The 27,277-nt window shown below is 33.4% G+C and overlaps 2 protein-coding genes across 6 annotated transcripts in view; one reads left to right on the top strand and one right to left on the bottom strand.

Moving 5' to 3' along the window:
• LOC108908281 (probable beta-hexosaminidase fdl) overlaps nucleotides 1–27,277 on the bottom strand; it is a 74,204-nt gene that overhangs the window by 13,664 nt on the left and 33,263 nt on the right. The gene's annotated exons all lie outside the window — the stretch shown is intronic.
• Nucleotides 1,185–27,196, top strand: LOC108908299. 2 transcript variants are annotated; one of them, XM_018712320.1, is made up of 5 exons: nucleotides 1,185–1,312; nucleotides 2,946–3,070; nucleotides 9,480–9,614; nucleotides 19,236–19,383; nucleotides 25,964–27,196. In XM_018712320.1, the coding sequence occupies exons 3-5, from the start codon at nucleotides 9,487–9,489 to the stop codon at nucleotides 26,156–26,158; spliced, it is 471 nt and encodes a 156-aa protein (XP_018567836.1). In that variant the 5' UTR covers nucleotides 1,185–1,312; nucleotides 2,946–3,070; nucleotides 9,480–9,486; the 3' UTR covers nucleotides 26,159–27,196. The 2 variants fall into 2 exon arrangements, with proteins under 2 accessions (XP_018567836.1, XP_018567844.1); XM_018712328.1 differs by lacking the exons at nucleotides 1,185–1,312; nucleotides 2,946–3,070 and adding an exon at nucleotides 6,634–6,705.

Here is a 27,277-nt window from a genome sequence, read left to right as displayed (position 1 = left end):
AAGAAGTCAACCTTATTAGATACCGTTCCATTCGCTACCTATATTAAGTAGGCTGAAAGAAATTTTTCCTCAATATAGATCTGAAACAGGGATATTGGCAAGTCACATTAACTTGAAAGTACACCATTAGTAATTTCTATCGATCCTAACAAGTTGTTATCCGAGTTCACTGTGATGCCTTTTGGCTTTTATGATGCCCCTATTACTTTTCAAAGCCTTTTGGGTAAGGTTCTAGGACCTGACATGCGTGAGCAAATCTGGAACTATAGTGCATAATGACAAAGGGCTATGGACAAAACAAATTTCAAGGCTGAAAACGTACATTTCGATGACCGAGAAACCAAACTTGAGCCGAACCCCAAAATGTGTGAATTCTTTCAAAGGATTTGAAATATTTGAAACATTTAGTTGACGAGAATGATATGGAGAATCGAAATTGAGAAAGTTATATAAGAGTGATACCGATATCCACCACAGTGCAAGCTTTGAAACGATCCTTGAAAATTGTTTCTTGGTACCTAAAGTTCGTACCAGGATTTTCTACCAGGATTTTCTAACATTACCTTTGACCAAGTTGTGAAAAAAGAAATAAAGTCGATATGGACCAACGAGAATGAAGAAACAGTAAATAAAAAAATGTATTAACTAACATCACAGTGTCTGGAAAAATTAAGAATATATCTGATTTCCACCAGAAAAAAATAAAGCACGGTTTAATATGACAATATTTACTGAGACTTCTACTATATACTACTATAGTCTACTATAAAGGAAATAAACACGAATGGAACACTATTTATACAATGTGTTCCTAAGATAAGTCCACACTCATCATATTTACAGAAAAGAGTTATATACTCTTGAACTACATACTTTTAGACACATCCTGTATAGTGATAGGTACAAATACGTGCGATAAAATGTCAGAAAATTTACCATTGCAGATCCACGTGTGACGACGAACCCTTCAGATCACGTGCACAGAAAAATGGGCTCTCGCGGCGTCGACAGTAACGACAGCCCACTCGAAACTACTAAGACCGCGCCAATAATGACGTCAAAAATAGTACAAAACCCTAGCACTAGCCCTAACCTGGCCGAATATCGATTATTTCAAGAAAATACAGTCGGGGCGGGCGCTCGATATGATGAACACGTAGTCGTTGTACGCCAAAGGCCCAGTTTGAGCAGGCAAAGTGCGATTAGCGGTGCTGTGTCCCTAAAAGTAAAGGTACCGGCGCTTTGACCGAGTTGAAGGGGATAACAAAAATAACTATTCAGTGCTAGTAAACAAAGATTGCACCTTCAAAAGGTGAGTAAAACGTCGAAATCTAAATTAGGCGGATATTCTGGAGAAGATTTCACGATATTTTAGATAATTATAGCTTCTAATAGCAATTTATTAAACAATTATATCAAATTTGGTTGTATGAGGGTTTCTTTTTCGGATGAAAACAAAAAGTTTCGAAAATTAAAAAATATCAGACTCAAAGTTACATTACTATTCGGCACCCTGTATAGTTTTTGTGCGATATATTTCAACTAAAATCGATGAATATATGAACATTTGCAATTGCAGTTTGTTGATTAGCTTTTAGTGTTTATAATTTTCGTAAATGGTGGTGGCCTCTGTTTTCACAAAAAAAAACATTTTTGAAAGTCCCTAACAAATTTCTAACACAACGAAGACGAAAATGTCAATTCTTGCTCAAATAATGTGTTTGGAAGGACGTACTTTGTCGATTATTTCACCTAAAGTTTATAAAGGAAAATATTATAATTATATTTTTTGTGATTATTTGATAGTGTCAAAAGTGTTGACAGTATAACTAGATTAACTAATGAATTCCCATTCTATTAAATTTAATACTTAAAAAGTGAAAGCTAATTCAGATAAATTCAAAACATTTTCCTAAAAATCGTCTCAAATTAGCAATGTTCTTCGATATCAAAGTAAAAGTAAAAAAATAATATTAAAAAATAACAAATCCTCTTGTGTATTTTGTTTTTCGTTTTTTAGTTGCATTTCAGGTTATTTATTTTATTTTTAATTTTATTTCTGAAAGTCTGAGTAGTCATGCGAAAAAAATTGTTAAATTTCCATAGACTTTTGAGTAAATTGCACAATAATCGAACTGATCTTTTTTTTGGCGGTGTAAACTACAGTTTTTCAAACGAATTTTAATTAATAGGTTAACGGGTATAAAAGCTGCAAAAATGACTTTCGCTTACTGAAAGTTAATCCAAACACCCTTAGGATCTACGATTTTTTGCTTAGTGTCAGATATGATCACAAGACTCTAATATAAGTACAAAATTTAGATACTTGAAATTGCAGAAGAACGTTTAACCTAACTCGTATGCAGGGTAAGGTCAAATACACATTTGACTATCCAAACATCTCATAATTATATTTGTTCTGTCACTAGTCCTAGATAATATCTAGTTCAACTGTTACACTTTAATCTTGTTTTTCAATTACCGATAAAAAATTCCTTAGTTTCTTTACTTGTATATTGTTATGTATAAAATACATCTTCTACAAATATGTCTATTTTTCACTGCGTTATGTGAAAATAAAGTACGGACCTGGTATGTACGATTTACTGTCGGACCTCAGAACAAAACGTACTTTTTGTGGTTTTATCATTTTTACAGACAAACTTTTCTAATAAAAAAATACTGTTTTCCTAGGTTTCAAAGCTAGTGTTAAGGGTTCTATTAAAAAAATTATATTTTTAGTCATTTTTTATTCTTTTTTCTGTGTGCACTACATGATACCTCTGTATTCACTTTTGTATCTTTAGTTAACTATTACCGAACATTTAGAGAAGGACAAGCGGGCAACTGCCCCTCTTGCCCGTCCCTAAGCGGCGCCCACACAACGCTCTTAAGAGCATCGAGGGCGGGCCGATTGGTAGGCACTAATTCGCATTGTGTTTCAGTTCCAGAGCGTCGTCGAGTGGCTACTTGCCGCAGCTCGAGGGCCCGCCTGAGATGACCCCTGAAGCGGCGAGGAAGGTGAAGAGTTGACATGCCAATAGGGCAGCAGCACGGCGCTCTATAACAGGTGATGCATACTTTATATCGAACAGTTGAATTATGCGCCGCGTTCGCTTTAAACTCATCGCGATCTAGAAATATCCCCCAGACATGTTTTATTTATCGAGGTGAATCGAGGAAGCTATGCAAGACAACTGACACCTTGAATCGATTACCACTTACACGCCTAATGAATACCACTTTTGAAAAAATAATAATAAACCCCTCTGTGGGGGTTTTGCAATCGCTCTATCAGGTGCATATCTGCGAATATAGGAGAACCCACACTGCTTCGGCAAGAAGCTGGGGATGAATTAAAAGTACTCCCCGCGGAACAAAAGTTAATGCACCCGTGGAACATGGTGACAAGGAAGAAAGCCGCTGACCGAGGGGTGCCAGGGTACTCTTGAAGTCACTGGTGAGTGACAACACGTGGAATGGTGGTGTCAGAGTGTTGAACAGGTCGACTTGTGTTGATCAAAATGCTACAGTCCAATTTATTTCTCAAAGCAACTTTTTCATTAGATGCGACTTAATTGGCGAAGGAAGTTGCTTTTTAGATCAGTAAGCCTATGGTCATCAAAATAATTAGGACAAGCTGGGACCTCCAAAACGTGGTTTTATTAAAGATAAGAAATATCGAAACTAACTGCTCGCATACGAAGCAGCAAAGATCAAGAGTAAAAGAAGATGAAGAGGAAGAGATTCTACAACGGCAATAATTAGAATAAAGCATGTTAAAACTATACCTATATCCACTACCACTAGGCAACATAGAGGAAGGACATTTTGAGCTTCTCACACCACAGAATGGCAACAACAACCATCATGTCGAAACTCCTAAAAAAACAAAAAAACTTGGAAACCTGCAGAAATGTTTTGCCGGAGCTACTGGCAACCATTAAGCTAGATAAAGTATGCCTTGTTATTTGGCACGAATTACACCACCAACAATTCTAAAATGTGTATCCAGAATTATGTGAGAGAGTCACTGAGTAAAGATTGATGGATGACTACAGATTGAAGAAATAAAAAATGAATTGCAGAAGTGTCCACAGATGACGGGAAATTAACATCGGAAGAAAGTGTCATAGAAACAACAAATAAAAAAAATAATAAGAAGGAATAAGACCACAGGAAATAAGAAAATAAATAGACCAACATTATTAAATGGAAAAAAAGTCTAAAATAGTATATGGTACATTAGAATAGACGAGTTTTTGGCTGTCGAGCAACTTGCGAAATTTTTGGAAGATCATGCTTTCAATAGAAGAAAAATTGCGAAAATTATAGAGAAAGTATACTTTAAAACAGTTATGGATCTCCACGGCAAGAAATATTTTATAAAAAATATTAAATTAAGTTAATCCATCTCCGGAAGAAAATTTTTAGCAGCCAGAGCTTCCCGATAAAAATTATCGAAATTTGGGATAACGATAACCCAAATGATTTTTTATTTTCATTAATTTTTCAAAGAAACTGATATTCTGGAAAATCTAACAAGTCGCTTTAAATGTATCCCAACCTTGTCTGAAATTACACAGGGTGATTTCAAAAGATTGGTAGATGGTTAAAGGTTAATCATAAATTCAGACAGTTTTCAAATTTGTTGTGTCCGACTTTACAACAAATTAATTAAAATGAGAGCAAACTACGTTAAGACATATTGTTTTTAATTATTTAGCAAATTCAAGGGGATGATACTAGAACAGTCCATTTGGGAAGAATGCTATTATTTATGGTTTACATCCGCAGCTTCTTATATAGGAATTGACATTAAATTGGCCACAGAAGGGGTTGCAAAAGATTATTGGAATTATAGGATATAGTAACAAGCTTGCTATATTTGGACGTGGAGTATCACGTTTCATTATTGAACCCATGAAAAAGACTACCTAAAATCAGTAATTTTAATCACGACCAAAATATGACAACAGATAACACTAAAACAGAAATTTATATTAGGTATATGGTTTATAATAATTGTGTTTTTAATATTTTTATAACATTGTTAAAAACATTAATAAAGAATATTTACTAATTATTTATTTATCCAAAATAATAACTCGTAAGATATAGGTATTTTTTCCATATAATTCAAATAAAATTAGAATCACACATTACTGTTTAGGAAAAAAAAACAACAAATTACCAATTATTTTATATAAAACATACTGGGTGTCCCTGAAAAGGATGGACCACGCTTGACCACAGGTTCCTTGGATGAAAATAAAGCCTAAACAAAAGTGCACGCCTACTGAGATATAGCCTTCTAAATATAGAATAGATAAAGTAGGTTTTTCAAATAATTTGAAAACTATTTTTCTTAGAAACTTTAAATTTAATACACTTATTTTTTCAATTTCCTTCACAATAACCTAAAACTAATAACATATCAGTTGTTCAGCAAAAGTATAAATTGCAATAAAAAACAAAGTAAACTAAAATTATATCACAACTAGCTTGACAATGAACCTTTTAATTATTGTTATAAATTTGTTTCTCTGTTATATGGCACCTCGTACTATTATTTTAAACTAATTTAATATTATTTAATGTGTAAAAAATGCCAATATTACTCGAAATTCATAAACGATATCAAAATTTTGTAAGAGGCAAAAAAATTTTCTAAAATAGTGCTTATTTTTAAAAATATAAATTATGTCGTCATTGACGTACACAAAAAAATTACGGGATAGCCAGTGGCGCACAGCCACTGGAAAGAGAACATCCTGTACATGTATTATCACCAAATTCTATATTTACATTGCCCTTATATAAAAATATATGAATACCAAATTCGAAGTTCCTAAGAACAAGTTTTCAAATTATTTGAAAAAAACTAGGGTATCTGTTCTATATTTATAAGGCTATATCTCAGTAGGCGTGCACTTTTGTATATAGGTAAGTTAGGCTAAATAGTCTTATTTTCATCCAAGGAACCTGTGGTCAAGCGTTGTCCATCCTTTTCAGGGACACCCTGTATATAAATAAATGAATTACTTACGTAATGTTAGTATATGCCACAAATGTCATCTTAAATGATAGAAAAATTTTCAAAAGTGTCCGGAATTTTTTTTCGTTGCCATGTAATGTTTAAAAAAGTATCGTGAATGCAAAATAGAGATTTCAACCTGATTTTGGCAATACAACCCTGTTCACATCGATTTTTTACGTTGATATGTTGCAAAATCCCTGATGAGGGGCAATTCGTCAGAAATACGGTGTAAACTAATTATACAGTTAATCCAATGAAACGCTGAGGTTGTAATCCTGTATGTGACGTGCATATGGGCTTGAAGCCCAGAAAACCGCATGTGACATGCGACCTTTCTGTCTACGTGATTATGTAGCGTTACTAAAGCTAGACAATGGCCGTATACTTGTTTTAGATAGGTGTATTCCCACACGGCGAGTTTTTGATGTTCTTAGATCCATGACTGACGAGTTTACATGAATTTTTATTGCGTAATAATTACGTCGAAACTTAAGATTCCCCGCAGTTATATGGCAAATCGATAGTTTATTTTCTTCGTAACAAGATTTCATTAACATAAATGCAGTAAATGTATCTAAATCTCTGTCAGTGTACGTTGAGTTGAGTTTAAAGGTGCTAGTGATGTGTGGTATTATTTTTAATATACTGTTTACAGATCAATAAAGGTAATGTTGGAGAAAGTCGCAATTTAAATAATATTAACGACATGTTTAGCTTTACTTTACGCAAAATACTGAATATGAGTTAAAATAGATTCTAAAGAAATTGATTATACTTATCCAAAATCCTTTTATTTGAGTTATATGTAAAAAAACATTTACGTCTTACGTTGTATTATTTTATATAAATAAAATTAGTAACTTTTCTTAATTACCTGCTAATAATATAGGCCTTTAATAATATTATAAAAATTTGTTATATAAAATAACTGGGATAAATAATAGTTATTTATTGTACAAGTGTTTTAAGTAGCATTCTATCCACACAAGAATGTTAAAACGCGAGAACGTAGTTCGAGCATTTAATATTCTTAAGTGTGGATAAAAGGCAATTAAAACATGAATGCAAACAACGTTTTATCCACAATCACATCACAATCATATTTGTGGAGTCAGAATTATTGGAATTTAATAAAAAAATATTCGTACGAGTTGATATTTCTTACCTGTAGGTACTCAATGAAACGTGGTATGTTTTGTTCTACCTACTGGTTGCTATGGTACGTTGTTTTATTATCAATTCACAGCCACACAGAAAAAAAAAAGTTGGGTATACTCTTTATGCGACATATATTTTTCGTAGTAATTTGGTCTCCTGAACACGAATCTGGGGTCAGAATTGGCCCATCACGTCACAATTTTTTTCTAACCTCAAAAAACTTGTGAAAAATAGTGAAAATTGATAAAAATTTACTGGGAAAATTTGGAAAAAAACTTATTTCCACATCAAATAGTACAGTTTTATGTAAAACACTCTGCCGAATTCAAATCCACTGTCAGAATTGAGCTAGAACGTGTGTTTTTTTTTCTAACCTCAAAAAACCGAGCAGGAATCGCTATTTTCAAATTCTGAGCGGATTTTGACCAGATTTTGTATAACCTCAACTTGTGCAAATTCTTCACAAATTTCGTCAGATGTTATGCGTTCCGAAAATGATGGCAACAATGCTACAAGGGTTGTTATTAACGGAAAGGAAGTTCCAAACAAAAAACCAAATGTCTATTATTATAATTGTAAATGTTAATGTTAATAAGTAAATAAGTTACTTTATTCCACTAGTGGATAAAGTATTACTTTAGACAGTTCGTATGTGTGGGTAAAAGTCCAATTATGAGGTGATTGTGGATAAAATAATATTAATGCAAAACTGCTTATTATAATTTTTAGTAACATTAAAAACACAGTTATTGTAAACGATCATAGGTCGGTTGGAGTTAATGATGATACTTCGTTACTTTCTATTTTAGTGTTATCTCTGTTATATTTTGTTATACATAAACTTACTGGTCTTTTCCATGATTTCAATCATCTTTCAATGATCTACAACCAAATAAACAAATAAATGTAAGTAAGGCTTAATTAATTTGCTGTTACTGTTCCTTGTAAGTTTAATAACTTGTGACAGCAGTCGCTCTTGTAGAATGATTAGTTATTTTAACTTTTTTTAGTGTCAATTTCTTTCAGAAGCTGCGAATTTAAAACACAAAGATTCGGTATTCTTCCTAACTGGGCAATTCTCGTATTCTTCCAGTTTGAGTTTGGAGTTTGTGATTTCCTCAATTTTTAATCAATTTTTTGTACAGACAGGACATATTTGAGGATTGTCCGAATTTGCCGATATTTTGAAAGCTTTTTGTATAGTGTTAGAGAAGATTTTGTTACAATAAATGCGACATGTTAAGTTTACCATACCGTCAGTTTCTTCGAAAAACTGTATGCGAGTAGAAAATTTTTACTATTTCTCTCTCTCTCTATTTCTAAAAAGAAATTGAGGGTGTAATTTTAGTACTTGTGATATTAAAAGCGAGAATTGAGATATCGCTTTGTTCGTGAGCATACTATTAAATATATCTTGAAGATACAGTTATAAACATAATGAGCGTTCAAATAAAAATGTGGTCGAAGTTGGCTCTGACACATTGGACGTAGGGAGTAGCTTATAGCGACCAACTTAACCTCATTTCTCAACGAGCTGTATAGCAGCTGTCAGTTTCAATAACGTTAATGACTATATAACTTTATTTTAAAGAATAATCGTGATAACAATAACGAACAATTAAAGGAGCTTTTTTTAACATTGTGTGGCAGGTACCGACTGATACTCCCACCATTTGTGATAAAACACGTACAGAAGTTCTTGGCGCATTTTCCATTATTTGTTGGACATTTTCTTTTAATTCTTCAGTCCGCTTTTTAGGTCGGCCGCTTCCTTCTTTTCTTGTTACACTGCCCGTTTCACGAAAAACATTAACACAACGCTGAACTGCACTTTGAAAAATTTTGTACTCAACAACGCCGGGAAGTTGATTTTGAAATTCTATGAAACATTCCTCAATAGAATACTTCCATATTCCATCAATCTTGCGTCCATTTCTAAAGTAGGACTCTATGATAAACACTTTTTGTTCTTGAGAAAACACCATTTTAAACGCTTTTTAAAACGAAAATATTCAAATTGATAGCGGCGATATAGCGCTTTGACAGATGACGTTTAAGTTCATTTGCTATACGCTACGCCCTACGTCCAAATTTTCAGAACCAACTTGACCACGTTTTTATTTGAACGCTCGTTATATGGAACATCAAACAATTTTTGTTCAAGACCTGATGGGCTGGATTTTCTTTCGCTATAAATCTGAGCATCATCAGGAAATTTCGAAAAATTTTCCAAGCCTCCTGTGTACTAGACGTGTTGACTGACTGAAGTTTTCCCTTCCAGGTGTGTTATGTCTATGAAAAAGCTCGCCATACTGTCCGCCATACACAACGATGGGTCGTTGAACGGTACGGATATGCTCCCCACACCAGGGTCACCCCCCGCTCCGGTGCACGGGGTTAACGTTATGCTAGGAGGGTGAGTATCTATTTTTTTAAGCGGATACGTCGAAAACTGTAACAAAAACAATATTTCTGCTCGTAAGTATTGACTGAAAGCGAAAAGTGCTCCACAACTAACACGATACAGACAAATTTTGTAACTGTAATTATGGACGCAAGATTAACCATAAATGTAAACCGATCCTGTGCATCTTGTGCATGTGTGTTAAACATTCTCTTATTCTTTTTTTCTATGCATCTCGGTAACCAGAAATCGTAGGTATAAAAGTGAATGGGGCCTTATTAGGTTTTATTTAACTGGAGACATCTTGCGGTTGTGTTGCCCACCTGAATTTTTTTTATTACTAAGGAAACATCGGCTTCAAAGCATAAAGTTTACCGGGGACTTGTCATATTCATCCGTTCAATGTAGTTTTTACTTTTAACGACTAACTTCGACGGTCGCTATAAACTCAATAAACTTATATCTTCGGCCTCAGGCGACATTCCGCGACTGGAAACGTCTTCATAAAGTATAATTCTTCCAATAACTATAACTCATCATCATCACTTTTATATGGAGGACTCTCCCATTCGTGTAATAAAGGCAAGTTATTATCCTTGTCCGGGATCTTGCAGCCGCCGTTTCGCGAAAGAACGTGAATTATATATAGGTAGATTCTTTACCGTTCAATAATTTAAAGCCACGGAAAAGATTTTACAAAAAAGTGGAACACTCCGCTCCGCTGCTAGTAAATATCAAGAATATTAGTATCACACGGAGTGTACAATAGCTTCTGTTAATATTGTACTATTGTGATCGATTTGTCGTCCTTACCATTAGCTTGATTGGATAGTGGAATTCTATACAAGCTGTCAGTCCCTCTTAAGACGTTACAAGGATTTTGGGCACCAAAATAAGCTGTCGCTAAAAGCGCACGTTACAGAGAGTTTTGAAATTTATGGCTGAAACTTCAGCAGGTCTCGTATGCCGGATGTGGGACAGTAAACACGTTCTTTAAGGGGTGATATATGGTCGAACCAGGACAAAACTTGACACCTAGAGTTGGTATGGACTTGTTTTAACCACACAAAACAAAAGTTGTCTGTACTTTTCATGCGGCATATGTTATCCGTAGTATTTTTGGAATTTCCTAACCTCAAAAAGCAAGTCAAAAATAGCAAAAATTCACGGGAAAGTGCTAGGAAAAATACAAATTTTTTTTTTCTATATTGAAATGTTCATTTATATGGTTAAGAGCCCGCTGAACGTGAATCCGCGTCAGAATTGATGGTTCTTTTTCTAACCTCAAAAAAAACGGGTCAGATATCACGAATTTTAATTAAATAACAGATTCGCGCCAAAATTGGTATGCGGGGGTTTTCGGGGTCGCTAATCACGGATCCGAGGTCAATTTTGGAAAATTCAAGATGGCGTATCGAAGATGGCCGACCAAATTCTCAAAAAATAACACATTCGCGCCAAATTTGGGGGTTGTCGGGGTCACTTTGGTAGAGGAATCCAATTTCACAATGCAACTTTCAATATTTGACTAAAAACTAACCTGCAAAACCGTTGAATAGACATAAATATATTAATATTTCACAGTAACACTAGCCTTACAAGACAGTGCCACTTGACACACCTGGCAACACTGCTTTGTCCCACAACTTCTATCTATTGTATCAGCTTCCAACGACAAAACTAAAGGACTACTTACACGAACATACAAACACCGACAGCATCGATCGAAGTAGACATGTTTGCACTTGTTAAACAGTTGAAGTAAAGCGACAATTTTTTTCCACTCGCAACGGCGTTTGTTTCCGTTTCGAGCGCCTACATTCGTTATTAGCGTGGCTAAATATTTCATCGAAATGCGCTCATTAGAAATAAAGGAAGGACCGTATAAAGTCGAGAGTAATGCGAGTTATGAAAAGTCGCCGCGTAGCCTTGTTCACGGTAGACGGCGTGCTCCCTTTCTGAAAAATTTAATAGTCAAAGGCGTTCCCATTTAGATATGCTAATTGGGCATGCAAAGTTACCGTTCTCGGCAGGCGTGAATTACTGTAAATTGACCTGAAATGTGATTTTTTGTTCCGTCGAAGTGGGCCGAATTTAGACAAGTGAAAGAAAGTGGTCGGAAACACTTTCTTTCGTTTGTTTGAACCATTCGTCACGGCTTACTTGTCATCCTAGTTCGATATATCTAAAATAATGTCTGCCATTATGAATATTGCTATAATAGACAGTTGTTTGTTAGTAAAAGTAGGTACATAAGTAATTATTCATAGGAGACCATTAATTTCTCACAAATAATTGAGTAAAGGGTTCTTTCACTGTAATGCATCAAGAAGGTAACCACCAGTCTTTGAATGCACTGTTTGTGTTGCCATCTAGTGAGTAAATGCACTTCAATTATTTTCTGACAATAGGGAGAGCGATATTATTCTTGTTGATATATGGAACACCTACACACCTCGTTTTGTGAAACTATGAAGTATGGAATTAAGGAATTTTCACGTAATTTGATAAAATTTGAGGTTTTCTACAATTAAGGTGACCACACACAGCAAGATTTTACAGAAGAGAATCATATTTCACGAGTCAAAGTAATGTCTAATACAAATACAAGTTTGGAATTTTCAATAATCACAAGCACACATTTTTTTTATATGATTTTTAACAGAGTATGAAATCCTCCTGCATATTGACCCGCTGAAGACGATGGAGCTATCTGAAATGCTGCATCACCTCAGGATGTTTTCCTAACCTCAAAAATCAGTGGAAATCTTGATTTTTTGTTAAAATAATTAGGATTTTGAAACAAAAGTATACAGACGTGTTAATAATAAAATAAAAACTTTTTATTCCTGCACTTTTTTCTCTAAAATGTCTCGTTGTGGTTACAGAGGTTTTCGACTAATTTTGAGCATTCAAAGGATACATTTTAGAGAAAAAAGTTAAAAAGTATATGAAAAAAAAATTATGCCTGTGTAAACAAACAGGTATAAAACCCTGACACTTTTACACCAAAAATGGTTTTTTGTAGCTGGAAAACTTACATACCTATGTTTATGCGAGAAATCTCCTGAAATCATGACAGTATTTAAGGAATGCTTTTCATAAACTTATAAGCAGTTTGTATTCAACAAATGCTCCTCGGATTCATAAAATTCCTGCACAGAATCTCGATTATCCGCACAAAATCAATCGCAAAAGGTACATTGTCTTGTCAGTTGTACCCATGACCCAACTAAAATGGCATTGCAACTGTTACAAGTGTGAAAATTTCGCCGCAGTGGTTTGTCCGCTTTGTAACTGTAGAATGCAGTTTGCGGTGGTACGAAATCTTTTAAGTGATGTTTGAGTTATGGCTTGCCCCAAAAACAAGACGGTTTTTACTAGGGCGAAGTATGGAGCAGGGAATCAAATGTGAGTACATTTTGACACTTGATACAGTTAGCAGTTTTAACTAAACTTATCTCTACCGTAACTTATCTCTATCTTGATACAACAGTGGAAGTTTCCATAGAACCACTCATTATTCATTTAGGGGAAAATGATTCCGGTGATAGCGATAGCAACAATGACAATTAAAAACAATGATATATGTGAAAATTTTTCTCTGTAATGACACTAAAGTAAAAGTGTGATAGTGAAGCGTATATGTGGTAGTGAAGTGTGACAGTGAAGGGAAAATACGATAGTGATAATATTCGTGTGAGATAATTATTATAAAATATCTAAGAACTTATAGTAGGATCGTATTCGATACAAAGTAGAGCAAAAAATTGTTGTCTTTTATCAATCGTGTCATCATTTTAAGGAGGCGTAAGATGAACCATTTCAAATTTAAAATGAAACTGAATATAAAATCTGAAATACCGCTGCATACACTCTGTGTTCTGGTAGTAGCTGTAGTCGTCCAGGTGCATCGAGAGTACGAAGTGGTCGGTTATACGTCGAAAACTAACCTGACGAGCTTAGTCGTCAATCAGAGACCGCCTCTAAAAAACAAGGAAAAAAACAGTGGCGCAAACAGAGGTAAAATGTAGTACATATGTGAAATTTAAAAAACAAATTGGATTTATAATAAATTACATTTAAAATAAATAGTTTATGAGAATAAAGGAATTTTTGTAGGAACAAGTCGCTTCGTCCTTTCATAATGTATAGAGAAATTATACAATTTCTAAACCCCTTAAAAGCGTATTGCACTGGATCCCTTGACAGGCAATGATTTATTACTAAGCACGACATTTTTAATTCGTTTTCACTAACGTGAAATTTTGTTTCAAATGATACAAAACATGTTTCTATAGTTTTTGAGATGAGGAATAAGAAATCATTGTTTAAATTGAGCTAAAAAAATTTAGAACCCTTAAAGTTACGAATATTTCAGTTTATGATGTTTTTAGCTCTGATTTCCGCTCTTATGCATCGATTTGCTTGAAATTTGAACAGTAGGTGGGAAATAGCTCAAGAAACAAAATACACACTATGCTGATATATATTTTTACCCTGGGGGTGGTTTCTACCCCTTTGCAGGGGTTGAAAATAAAATTTGTCAAAATAATCCCGGGAATCGATAGAACAACTAATTTCAAGCAAAAAATGTTTCATACAATTTTTTTAAACCCATACTTTTTGAGTTATTTGCGATTGAAAACTCAAATTTTCAATTAAAAAATTGCGGTTTGCATCTGCGCGGTGTCCGCTGTGTCTGTATTAGCCCATAATGCAATATTATCTTCAATGGTGAAACTACATTTACAATAAAAATTGTATGTTTCATGGGTATTTTTTTGGTACTTTTTGATTTGTAAATAAAAATAATAATAGTAATAACATTTTATTATTCAAAAATGTTTATGTTACTGTTTACTACCAAACTAACTACTTAACTGTGATCTTTACGAATTTTCTGTGAAAGTCTGGCTCGGAATAATTCGCAATAAAGTTTGTGGACCTTTCTTCTTGCCACCGCGTCTAAATTCCCAGTAATTTCTAATCTTTCTAGAAAACCATCTATTTGAATTATTAGAGGATGTTCCATTAAATATACGACAAAATAACTGGATACAATGGATGGTGCCCTGCGCATTCTGGGAGAATAATAAAGAAGGACTTAATGAAAATTATATGGGGCGATGGATAGGTAGAAGACCAAACGCCAGTGTCAACCATAATGGTGCAGAGGGTCCAGTGTCTTGGCCAGCCAAATTGCCATATCTAAACCCCCTGGACTTCTATGTTTGGGGTTATCTAAAAGTAAAGTTTATTCTACTCTAACAGATACAAGACCACAACTACTGCAACGAATAGAAGACGGGTATAATGAATTAGAAGAAAATCGCCACATGATATTAGCTTCAATTAATTCCATTAATAGATGTGAGAAATGTATCGATGTGGGTGGTTCTCGTTTTGAACAATTGTTGTACATACGTAACGTTAATTCTGTTTCTTGTTTAGTTGTTGCTTGGTAAATATATTTTTATTATTATTTCGATTTAAATTGTTCTTATTTGTAAAGAGTATTAGGCCTCCAGGGAAAACTAAAACGCGCCAGGAATATTACCTCACAGGTGGTGTAGAAAGAAGTGTAAATAATTTTGTTGATGTGCTTACAAATTGCACTCACTTTTAAACATAAACATAAATATTCTTGTAATATTATGGTTAGAAGTGTCTGCCACAAGGGGATTGTATTGGTGTGAATAACTTGAGAACGGCGAATCTTAGGGAAAAAATTCAAGTTACCTTTTTTACGTATTTTGTACATTAGAATATAAATCAGTTACAATGACTTGTAAAAAATGTAGTGGCGTAGGTTTTTTTTGTAAAAAATGGGTGATCCCTGTCCAGTTGTGCACCACTGGTTGAATCTTTAAAGCTCATATTTTAGGGAATGTAAGACCTACTATTATAGATTGTCTGTACCAAATTTTATTGAGATCGGTTAATAGATTCCGGAGATATAAACAAAAAATCTATTTTTTTTAACAACTTCAACACCCTGTATCTCTAAAACGGGGCTGTTCCAGACCAATGTTTATAAGGTAAACACATATTATTTTCGGACCACCCTGTATATTGTTACCTTTTAAACTGAGACGTCTATGGATATTGTTCGAAAAATTGTTCCAGTTAGTATGTTTTTGACACGTAGGAAACATAATTAAATCGTTAACATACTAGTCCTCTTTTTCATAGTTTCGAGATTACGTTTTAATACTTTTATCACGTTCGCTAAGATCTACTTAGAATCTGTGTGTGCTCAACCGAAACCACCTCAGGAACAACCGCAAAATCAACAGCTATTAATAGATCTCGGTTAAACAATTACATACCTACCTGGCAACGCCAACTCCGAACATATAATATTTCCTAGTTGCCGAACAACGCCGCGTCTCTAATGATTTGTTACCAACAAAACTTTCAACTCGGAATACATGTTTCAACCCCCGGCAATTACTAACGCTTCAACTAACCATCGTCTGGCGAATTAAATTCCTTTGCGCGGAATATTTGCCCCGGAATATGCGAATCATTAGCAAATTATAGACTGAGACCGGGCGGATCATTAGGCACGATGTGTAGATGGGAATAGGCCGTAAAAAATGTTCGTTTCCCGAATTATTCGCGCTCGGATGGTCCTGTCTCAGAAAAAAATAATTTTATTGACGCGAAATGTACCAAGTGGCTAAAGTGCACTTCCTTAAAATCATTGATATTGTTCACAAATGACGATTTGTTTAATGTTGTGATGCAGAAATAGCATTGCAGACTAAAAATTCTATCCTTTGTTTCCAAAGACTGTGTGTAAAGAAACTAAAATGTTTTTAAACTCCATAGGTAAAGGAAACTGTATCTTTCCTAAAAATGATTGATACTGTTGATAAATGAGAATTTGTTGAACAATATAGCACATGAATACACAGCGAGCATACTGTGAAATAAATATTATACATTCGTTTTTATTTTCAACAATTAAAGTGTCATATAGGAACTAAGTACACCTCATAATTTCCAGGGACTAAACTTAGTTTTTTAGTCTTTTCACTTTAGTCTTATGATATATGACTACCAAAGGGAAAGTGTCATAAAGCTAAACTAAAATTCTTCTTTCCTAAAAATTGTTAATGTTGTTGATAAATGAGATTTATGTGCTTCTTTCTTAAAAGTCATTGCCACCAATCAGAAATTATTATTATTTTCAGACTAAAGTGTATAAAGAAACTAAAACGATCTTCCTCTTACAGACTAAATATCACTTTAGTCGCTTTGTTCTTCCGATGTATGACTTCTTTCTGTTCAAAAGCTAAAATGTATATATGAACTAAAACAATATCATAGTCCCTAAGGATCACTTCATTTTATTCTGTCGATATGTGACTCCTAAATATAAAACGAATTAAAGTGCATATTTCATAACTATATTGATACTGTTTATAAATGAGAAGAATTATTTCACAGACAATATAGCTTATCGCCTCAGACCGCATTTTACATGCTGGAAATTGGCAACCTAAAAAGGATGCAGGGTCTTGTTAGCCGGCATCCAGGAAAAAAATTTAGCGTGGTAACTCTTCTACTCGGCAATAGGAGGCAGTTCTAGCGGTGGCTTTGTTGCCAAATAACAACTGCCAAATAAATTGAATGCATTTAATTATGTAATTAAATTAAGAGAGAGATATGGAACTTATCTTTCGTTTGGAAATGACATTTGTGTTAAATGCTAAATAAAATAAATCAAGTTAGAATTAAAACTATGAATTTACCTAATTAATTAGGTATTTATTTAAAAAAAATTAAAAATGTAAAATTTCCTTAAGAATAGTACCTTAATTTTTTATTTAATAAAATTGTTGGAACCTCAAGGGGTGGTTGATACGAAATTTATTAAAAAAAAAACAATAAATCATCAATCAATGAGATATAAGATAATGCGTTCACTACTGCTGTTGCAACAAGCTAATAACTACTTTTTTGTTTTCCGACAGACGGACTTTGGACCTTTTCCATTCAAGGCAGAACGGATAATCACAACCTGGGATGTGGGGAGTTTTTTTAATTATTTTTTCGATTCAAGGCACCATTTCCAAGTTATAAACACTTTTTTATTCTATGATGTCACACGGTTTGGCGGTTGTTTAGATAACCACCAAAGTGTAACAAAAAAAAAGAAACACGTCTTTAAGATCACTTTTTTATGCTCTTTCCGAATATCGTATCGAAATTTCAAAAAAATACATACAGAGTGTTGTTTCTAGACTTCTAGCACAAAAAATTAACAATTTTTGCAGTCCGGACCTGGATTTTTTGCTGTCATACATGCATACATGAAGTATTGTGAGTGCATTAACTCTACCAAATATGAACCCATTATTCCATTCCCTACCAAAGTTATGACATAAAGCAGTTTTGACCAAAAATCATAAATCACCCTGTATCTCAATGAAGAATGGCCAAGGAGCTATTTCTATAGGCGATCCTAGCTACGCTGGATGTCCTCTATCTCCCATTAAGTCATGTCCCTCTGGTGATGCAACACCCTGTATTTTATGCCAGCAAATTTTGGTGTCAAAAGAAATAAAGGAAAAGTCGTACATTTGTATTTAAAGTTTTTTTCTTTCTTTAATTATTAAACCTATAAGTGGATGTCAAAATACAAAAATACAAAACCTGTACCTACATTCCGCGACGTACTAATAACCCACCATCATCAAATATTAAAAAAAATATATATTAAAAGTTATTTAAAATATCATTACGAATTTTGTTTATTTGGAAATATATTTTCTGCAATATTTACTGCACTTAACTGTGACACCGTTGCAGTATATCATATGAAACTACATAGATATTCGTTGATTCTTTAAAACATTTTTATCAATACTTACATCATACATTTAGGTAAATACAGTAACGTAAAAAACAGATATTGATAAAAAAGTGTAAAATACATCCGTAAGTACGCCTGGCAACATTGCCAAAGTGTTGGTAGGATACGCGTAGGAATGCAGGCCGCTGCTTTGATTCCTCCTAAAATTCTGCTGGTGGTGTACTCTATCGGCAATTCGGAAATTTAAAACTGTTGGCCTATTTCAGTACCGGAGCGGTCTGGGACGATAGCTATTTTGTCTGTGTTATGATAGATAAATATAAAGTGTGGATTTCGTGAACTAAAAATTAGACTATAGTTCTTATGTGTAAAGACTAAAGTGCATCTACTAATTTCTAGTCTTTTGATATATGTCTAAAAAAGACAAACTACTATAAATTGATTAAAGTCGATCTTCAAAATTGATTGATGATTTTTTAAATATGTTTGCATTATATCTTCTAAAAATTTTGCTGTATTCTTAATTTTCCAAAGTTAAAGTGTCATAAAGAAACTAAAGAGCAGCTTCTTCACGTTTACTTTAATCTCTGATTAAATGACTTCCAAAGACGAAGTATCGCAGCGAAACTATAGTGCAATTTTTTAACTCCGTTTATTAAAATTTCACTTAAGTTTATATTTTCAAAGATTAATGTGTGGCTAAAGTGCATCTCTTCATATTTAGGAACTAAATTTAGTCCCTTCACCTTAGTCTCTTGATTTTTGACCTAAATTTTCGTCAGAAGACTAAAACTGTTTCTTTCCAGGGCTATGCTTAGCGGTATAATTCTCGTAGTTTTTATCCTGTGCTACTGTTGTCACAAGACCAACAGGAAATCCCAGTCTAATCTGCCTACATACTGGAGGGACCCAGGACTCTCCATGGAAATTTACACTGTGGAAGCTGCCCAAAATGTGAGTACAAAAGTATTTCATTATTACCAATTTAATAGCTTCAAAAAGATTTTGAAATCAGTCTGTGCCCTGCTACGAATGATTTAACTGTCTTTTAAAGCTATATTAAATTTGTCTGTTCTCATCTGAATGCGACAAAATATCTATTTAGATACTAAAATTCCGTTACTTGTTATTTACACGCGATGTATCAGTGAAACTTTACCGGCATTTCTCTGAGATTCGTTTCTCGATAAAGAACTTCCCAAGTAGAAGTCATAAAAGTTCCCAACTTCTTTCAGATAAAACTCAGAGCTCTTTAATTCGTAACGCTGCGAAACTTAAATTTTCAGACGACTTCCGCAAGATTCGACTACAACATTCGGGAAGATATAAAGCTTCCCACATGTTTTTAATTATTCCCAACGCTAATTAAAACCTAACTGTGTTTAATCTGCTCTGTCAAGCGACTGAGACTTGAAACGGTCGAGGTTTTAAGATGTAAACTTATTGGAACCGTCTGTATGTACCTTGTCCGGTGCAGAAACTGGGACAAATACTCAGTCTGGGAGAAGTTGTTCGGTAACGGAAGCATAACAGTATACTCTGCTGCATAAAAAATTGTTTTGTTCTGCTAATAATGCATACTGTGCAAACGTATACCGACCAAGTTAAGAATACAGGGTAACTTTAAGTGAGGGTCAATTCTTTAGCGGTAATATCATTGTTTATTTTATAAAACGTAAATAAAATATAAATAAAAATACTAATCCGGTAGATTTTAAATATCTTTTTAAAATAGTTTCAAGTATTTATTGAAAATAATATTTTACTATTCCTTTTAGCAGTGTATTTAATTTGTGAATCTCAATGTAAACGGCTTCTGGTATTGGACCTAGTTTAGCTGTCACTGTCTAGGTTTAAATTTAAGCAGAATTCCATCATGTTCCGAAAGCTTCCGAAGGGAATAGAGGTTAGCCACAACTGTGCTGCTTTTATGCAATATCGCCTTTAAGAGGCAGCACTGCAATGCTATGATGAGATAGTAAACGGGTTTGTTACATTTTTATTTTAGTTTTCGACTTTCCTGGTTTACGAGAGGGTGTTCCTGGAGTGTCATTGTGTGGTGTACGTGGATAACCTTATAAAGTGATTTATTTCAGTGTTTAGTGACTGTACAGCATATTTTTAAGTTTTAGTTTTCAGCATGATATCACGAAAATGCATGTATACGAATTAAGAAAGAGTTGATATGGTTAGAGCCTACTTTTCAACCCAGTAAAGCATCAGTGAGCAGTACCTTATGGCGAGTGATGTGAAAATTTGCTTTTTAATACCCTTTCCTTTAAATTATGATATTTGACAACAATGCACAGACCAGTTTCCAATTATGCATGCGCTGGGACTAACGCGCGCTGTTGTTTGAGGTCACACTAACTTGTCCAGCGGCGGGGTATGAAACTTACTAAAAAAAGGTGGAGTGGAGTGTCACTTTTAATTTAAATTAATACTCAGTGATACCAAGGAAAAAGATACATAATCTACTAATTCTATAGCACCCTGTACAGTGTTATTACAAAATCGAAAGCGCGTATTAAATAATTTACTCTATTTATATGAAATTATACTCTAGCCGTGTTTCTTTTGCAGTTACTTCGACGTTTGACGAAATTTTGCAATGAATGATTAATAACGGCCATTTAGCATCATTACCGCTGATTTAGTATTTATAGGTGGGTATTTATTCGCAATAAAAGGTCGATAAATGCGACGGATAAAAATTACGCGGTGTACCGTGTTATAACTTTGAGGCAATATCAATTTAACAATCCATAAAAGAAAATACTTTTCACGTACGATCGTAAACTCACAGTTTATGTTCTGCATTATGCATCCGCTCGTATAGTTTTCGATGCACTGGGCAGACTGCAGTGGAGGCTACTTTCACGTGGCAATTTTGCGGCGCCCGTTTACTCGTACGTGGTAGTTTCTCCTGCTGAATTGCCACGCGATGTTCTCGGTGCAATAATTCCTCGCGTTTCAATCGTAGTAATTAAGGATCGTACACTTAGGCGGGCAAACGGCATTTTGTGTACACTGGAGTACAGCTAAACCTTATATTTATAGGCTTACATCAAAACATTATTAGTTTCTTTTATACAACTGTGTAAACAAGCAAAACAACAAAGGAAGCTTCCAATTACATTCACACAATCCGCAGTAGCCAACTCTTCTATGTAAAACAGACTCTGGCGTAATATAATAATATAAAAATGCAACTTTTCCTTAGCAGTGTTTTTATTTTTTGTTTTTGTTAAAAACTTTATTTTGTTTAATTTATTTTCCTTTTACACATGAACAACATTTATAGGAATAGTCACACAAACACAAACATAAATTACATTGAATGACAGAACCCTAATGCGGAATACAAACAATACAATATTGTTTAAATTTTGTTTTGAATAAAAACTCATTATTTACATTTTTTAGTTCCACAGGTAAACAATTAAATATTTTAGGCCCTACGAAGTTTGGAGAACGAGTACTTAAATTTAATCGTGTAAATGGTACATGAAAATTGTGTTTTTGTCGGGTATTGACATTGTGATACTCGTTATTTATCACAAATTTGCTTTTGTGTTTGAATATGTATACACGCATTTTAAAAATATAAATGCCTGGCAACGTGAGAATTCTATAATGTTTAAATATATTTTTACAAGATTGAGTACTTGAAACACGAAACATACATCTTAAAACACGTTTCTGCGCAATAAAAACATGGGACGAGAGAGTTGAATTACCCCAGAAACAAACACCATATCTCAATCGGGATTCAACTTGGGCATAGCATAAACAAAGGTGTTGATCGGTACTTATGACTGTTTTAATATTTCGAAATAAATAAGTTATTGAAGACAATTTTGATATTATATTTTTACATTTCCAGTTAAGGTTTGTGTCTAAATTTAGACCTAAAAACTTTACTGCCACAGAATCAGTAGGTAGAGAACTACTAATATTCAAATTTAATGTTTCACAATTTCTATTTTGAGTAGTGCAAAATCGAAATGCTTGAGTTTTTTCAATATTAAAATGTAATGAATTTTGGACAAACCAGTTACTGAAGTTGTTCAATAAAATATCGCATTCAAGTTTTAAGGTTCGATTTGATTTATTAGATATTACTAAAGACGTTTCATGTGAGAGAGTATCGATATCATTTGTATATAGTAAAAATAACACAGGGCCCAAAACAGATCCCTGTGGTACACCCAACATTACCAAAGAGTTATATTTACCACAAACATTCTTATTATTATAATTTATGCTGACAAATTGCTTCCTATTTTCAACAAAAGTAATGATCCAATTTAATGCGGGTCCTCGAACATCGTAGTTATTTAATTTCGATATTAAAATTTCATGATTCACACAATCGAATGTCCTGCTGAGATCGCAAAAGATCCCAAGAGGACACTCGCCGTTTTCTAAAAGTTTAAAATTTTCTCATATAATGAGTGTACAGCTCTAGTCGTAGATTTGCCTGTACGAAATCCATGCTGATTGTCGGTGAGAATACGCTATTTTTTGAACAAAGTTGTTTAAAAACTTAAGAAATGGTTAAATACGGAGTTTAGTCAAGAAAGAAAAATATTCATGTGTCATAAATGTATAGATAGATGTAGATTTTTAGCTTTTTTTATTTTAATCAGACAAGAATTATTTAAAAAAATAATTCAACACTTATTCTATATTTATTTAAATTATAAAAATTATTTTAGGAAATATCAATATCAAATGTGACATTTTCAAGGACATTTGAATGTTAGTGATTTTTTAAATGGAAAACTTTGTTTTTGACACCGGATTAAAAAGTGAAAAATTCAACGTCATTATTGATAGTTTAATTGTTGTTGTTATTCTGACCTTGAGAAGGTCAAATGTTGGAAATTTGCTTGCTAGCTGTTTCAGTAATTTGTTGCGTTGATTTCAAGTTGTGAAGGTACCTTTAAATGGTAGATCAAACTCAAATTTGACAACGACCATGATCTTAAGGTCAATTTTCAAGGTTATTTGAAGGTCCTGTTGTTTTTTGACCTTGAATTGATTTTCTCGAGGTCACAAAAAACAAACTTGAAAATATCATTTCGGACGTAATCCCGTGCTTTTCGAATCTGGTGTCAAAAATAGGGGTTCGTATTTAAAAAAACACTGACCTACAATCACCTTGAAAATGAATCTCAAGGTCAAAGGCTAGTTGCATAGATAGGTGATTCCAATTGTCCTGATTTTCTGAACCATTTTTCCGGATCTCGCTTAGGTACGGAGAAATTTGGGTTCATAGATTAAAACGGCCCACCTTGTATATATGTACTTATATGTAGGTACTCTAGGGTGGCCCAAAAAATATGAATTTTTTTTTCGTATCTCTTGTGAAAACATTTTAGTTTATCATGTTTTAAGAGCCCCCTTAAAAAATCGCTCAAAAAAAATTTTTTTAAAGGTCGCTCAAGATTTCTAAAAATTTCCAAAATCGTCGAAAATTTAATTTTTTTTAATTTTTTTTCTCGTTATTTTATCATTTTCTAGTTAAAAAAAATTTCGATTTTGAAAATTTCAAATGGAGTTTTTAATTTCTAAAGGTCAGTCATAATTATTTTAACTTTAAAAGTAGTTTACCTAAAATGTTTTCAAGCGACCTCTAAAAATAAATATCAACGAACTAATAATTATTTTTATTGAATGTGATGAACAAAAGAATAGAAATAAATCAAGAGACACTTAAAAAATTTCTCGAGGCAAAATTTATTACCGCACTTTATCAAATATTTATAATTTTTTAATTTTTTAAAATTTAAGTGTCGTGATTTATTTCTATTCTTTTGTTCATCAAATTCAATAAAAAAAATATTAGTTCGTTGATGTTTATTTTTAGAGGTCGCTCGAAAACATAGGTACACTACTTTGAAAATTAAAATAATTATGAGTGACCTTTAGAAATTAAAATATCGATTTGAAATTTTCAGAATCGAGATTTTTTCAACCTAGAAAATGATAAAATAACAAGAAAAAAAATTTTAAAAAAATTCAATTTTCGACGATTTTGGAAATTTTTGAAAATCTTGAGCAATCTCTAAACAATTTTTTTTTGAGCTCATTTATTGAGGGGGTTCTTAAAACATGATAAGCTAACATATTTTCACAAGAGATACGAAAAAAAATATTGGTTTATTTTTGGGCCACCCTAATATACTCGTATATAGACATTACAGTATACAGACAATAAAAGTTACTTTTATTAAAATGTTACAGTGCATATCGATACGAAACATTAGCGATCCCATAACATTTCACAAATAAATTCATTATTCCAGGGATAGCATCGTTAAAAAAAATTAATCAGTGGGCAGTTACTGAAAATCAATATTTTGATTACTTTCACACTGATAAGGAAATATCCATGGTAATATGTAAATAAATGTAACTTACACCTTCTTGAAAATTACTGAATAGTTCTAGTTTTGCTGCATTATTCCTTTTTTACTTTGTAATGTACGATGGGCGGGCTTTGAGAAAATCATACCTAACTATTTTCAATAAATTTAAACTATTCTAACTAGTTCAACTATTTTTTATCATTTCTGTCTGAATAGTCTCGTTGTGAATAGTTCTTTCTTGACTAAACCCCACATTTAAGCATTTTTTCAATTCTTAAGTAAGTTTGTTAAATAAAGTTTTAACAACTTCGCTTTAAGCGCATTTTACATTTTTAATTTTTTTGAACACTCTGTATATTTTATTACGTACTTGATTACAGCTCACGGCTTCCCAGGATAAGCAAAACATTTTGTTAAGAATAATTTTTTCTCGAAAAATCAACAATAAAAGAGTTTACAGCAAAGATCTTGCGTTTTTAATGAAATAATGATATAGTTAATTAATTAAATTTTAAATATATTTGCATTTCAACTTTGATTTTAATTTTATGCGTATTAAATAACATTTTGTAAAATAAAATTACCATGTATAAATTAAGAACCAAATTTGGTTTACCGTATTTAACCGTAATGTGAAGCTGACCGACATTTAATTCAGATCAAACTCATATCAAGTTACGAATGAACATTTTACTAATAATATTATAATTTAATACCAATAGAACTTATTTAATCCTGCTTCAAGCGGTGTGCCCTTCTATGCTCACGAAACACAATGCTACCATAAGGACACTGCATACACTCGACCAAGTAAAGCGAGAAACTTCCTCACACACGCAGAAACGACAATTAAAAGTACTGTCAACGTCCCTCACTAAGACTGTTCACCGGCACCCCATCGCCAGGCAAACAGGGCAGGCATTAGGGTGCCGCTGGTACGTATCGAATAAATTGATCGATGCGAATATTCAGAAAAGAGTAGAATTTTTGTAATTTAATCAATGGTATTTGTACTCTTGTCGCTTTAACTTTGTGGCGCTGCCGCTAGGTGACAGTAGTTACGTCACACTGACACAAGTTCGGCGGGTGTGTTATAACAAGACATCTAAGCTATTTGATCAAATTTCAACGCTTTTTATCTTGTTCTTTATTTTCAGTGGTTGGTGTCCGATGACCTCTCTTGCGAAGTACACCGCACCCCAAGTCCTGGTCCCCCACCGGCCTACGACGTAGTGGTGCCCTTCAACAAGGACGCGGAAGGTGGCCTAAACAAGGAGGACGAAACGGGGCTGCCGAGCTACGAGACGGCGGTTCAGCATCTTCAGGTTACGGGAGGCACGGAATACGTCTGAAAATATCTCGGAGGGCTGTAATTGTTGTTGTGTAATGACGAGAACATTCCGATGGGGATGGATTTTGTACATAATGATGTAAATTTATACGCAGGGTGCATTTGAAAGGGGGTGAGGGGTGGAAAGTGCCCCAATTTGTGTGATATAATTATTGCCATTGGCTTCGGGAGTCGCGAGAGATTTTCGTTTAAGGAAAAGCAAATGATCTTTCAATTTCAGTTTAATGATGAGCAATAATAATCCACATACTCTAAAGGGATCTACAAACCTTCCAGACATAACACTATTGGATGTATTTTTAAATGTTCCCGAAACATCTACCGTCAATTCAGTAAAGGAGAGTTTTTCAACGATATCCTTAAACAAAAATCTAACAAAATGAAATCTTGTAAAAACTGGTGTACATTTTCTGTAAAAAAAACGACAAAAATAGGGTAGTCAGTTGTGATGTGGCTTTAAAGCATAGATTAATTTAAAATAGAAATTGCACTGAGGAAAGATTTTGTTATAAAGTAACTCCACAAAAATCAGATCTATATTATTTTCTAAATGTTTTCGAGTTGCATAATGTCACCATTTTGCGTATGGTCCTTTAGTTGAAATTTCACGAACTCTACGCTTTTATCGTAGCATATGTAAACCAGCAATTTCAGATGAACGGAAATCGTAAGATGCCCAACTGCTGGTTTACATATGCTGCGGTTTTACCAACTTGGACATAATAGTAATATCGTTTTTATTCGTCTTTGCAATTTTTTGCATCGTATCTACACAATTCCAAAACAAATACAATTGAATAGAACTTGTGCCTGAATATTTCTCCGCTTTATTTCAATATACATACCATAGTTACCATTATACATACAAATATTGAAATAACAATTATGAATAAATGTATAATACGAGTATGACATATTACAAATAGACGCAATTACTTTATTATGCATGTACGAACACCAAAATGAACTAATTGAATAGACTTTCTGTGTTATAGAAGTGAGAAAAAAAAACTTATACTGACGTGTGTTTTATATAGACTTGTACTACTCATAAATTGAAATATAGATTTTTAAATAAGCCTTGATTTATTTCGAAAAAATCCTTTTCAGGTTAGATTTT

The sequence above is a fragment of the Anoplophora glabripennis genome, unplaced genomic scaffold, assembly GCF_000390285.2.
Source record: "Anoplophora glabripennis isolate ALB-LARVAE unplaced genomic scaffold, Agla_2.0 scaffold11, whole genome shotgun sequence".
Classification (NCBI taxonomy): Eukaryota; Metazoa; Arthropoda; class Insecta; order Coleoptera; family Cerambycidae; genus Anoplophora; species Anoplophora glabripennis.
The sequence above is the reverse complement of the archived record's forward strand: the minus strand, read 5'-3'. Positions and strand labels throughout refer to the sequence as shown.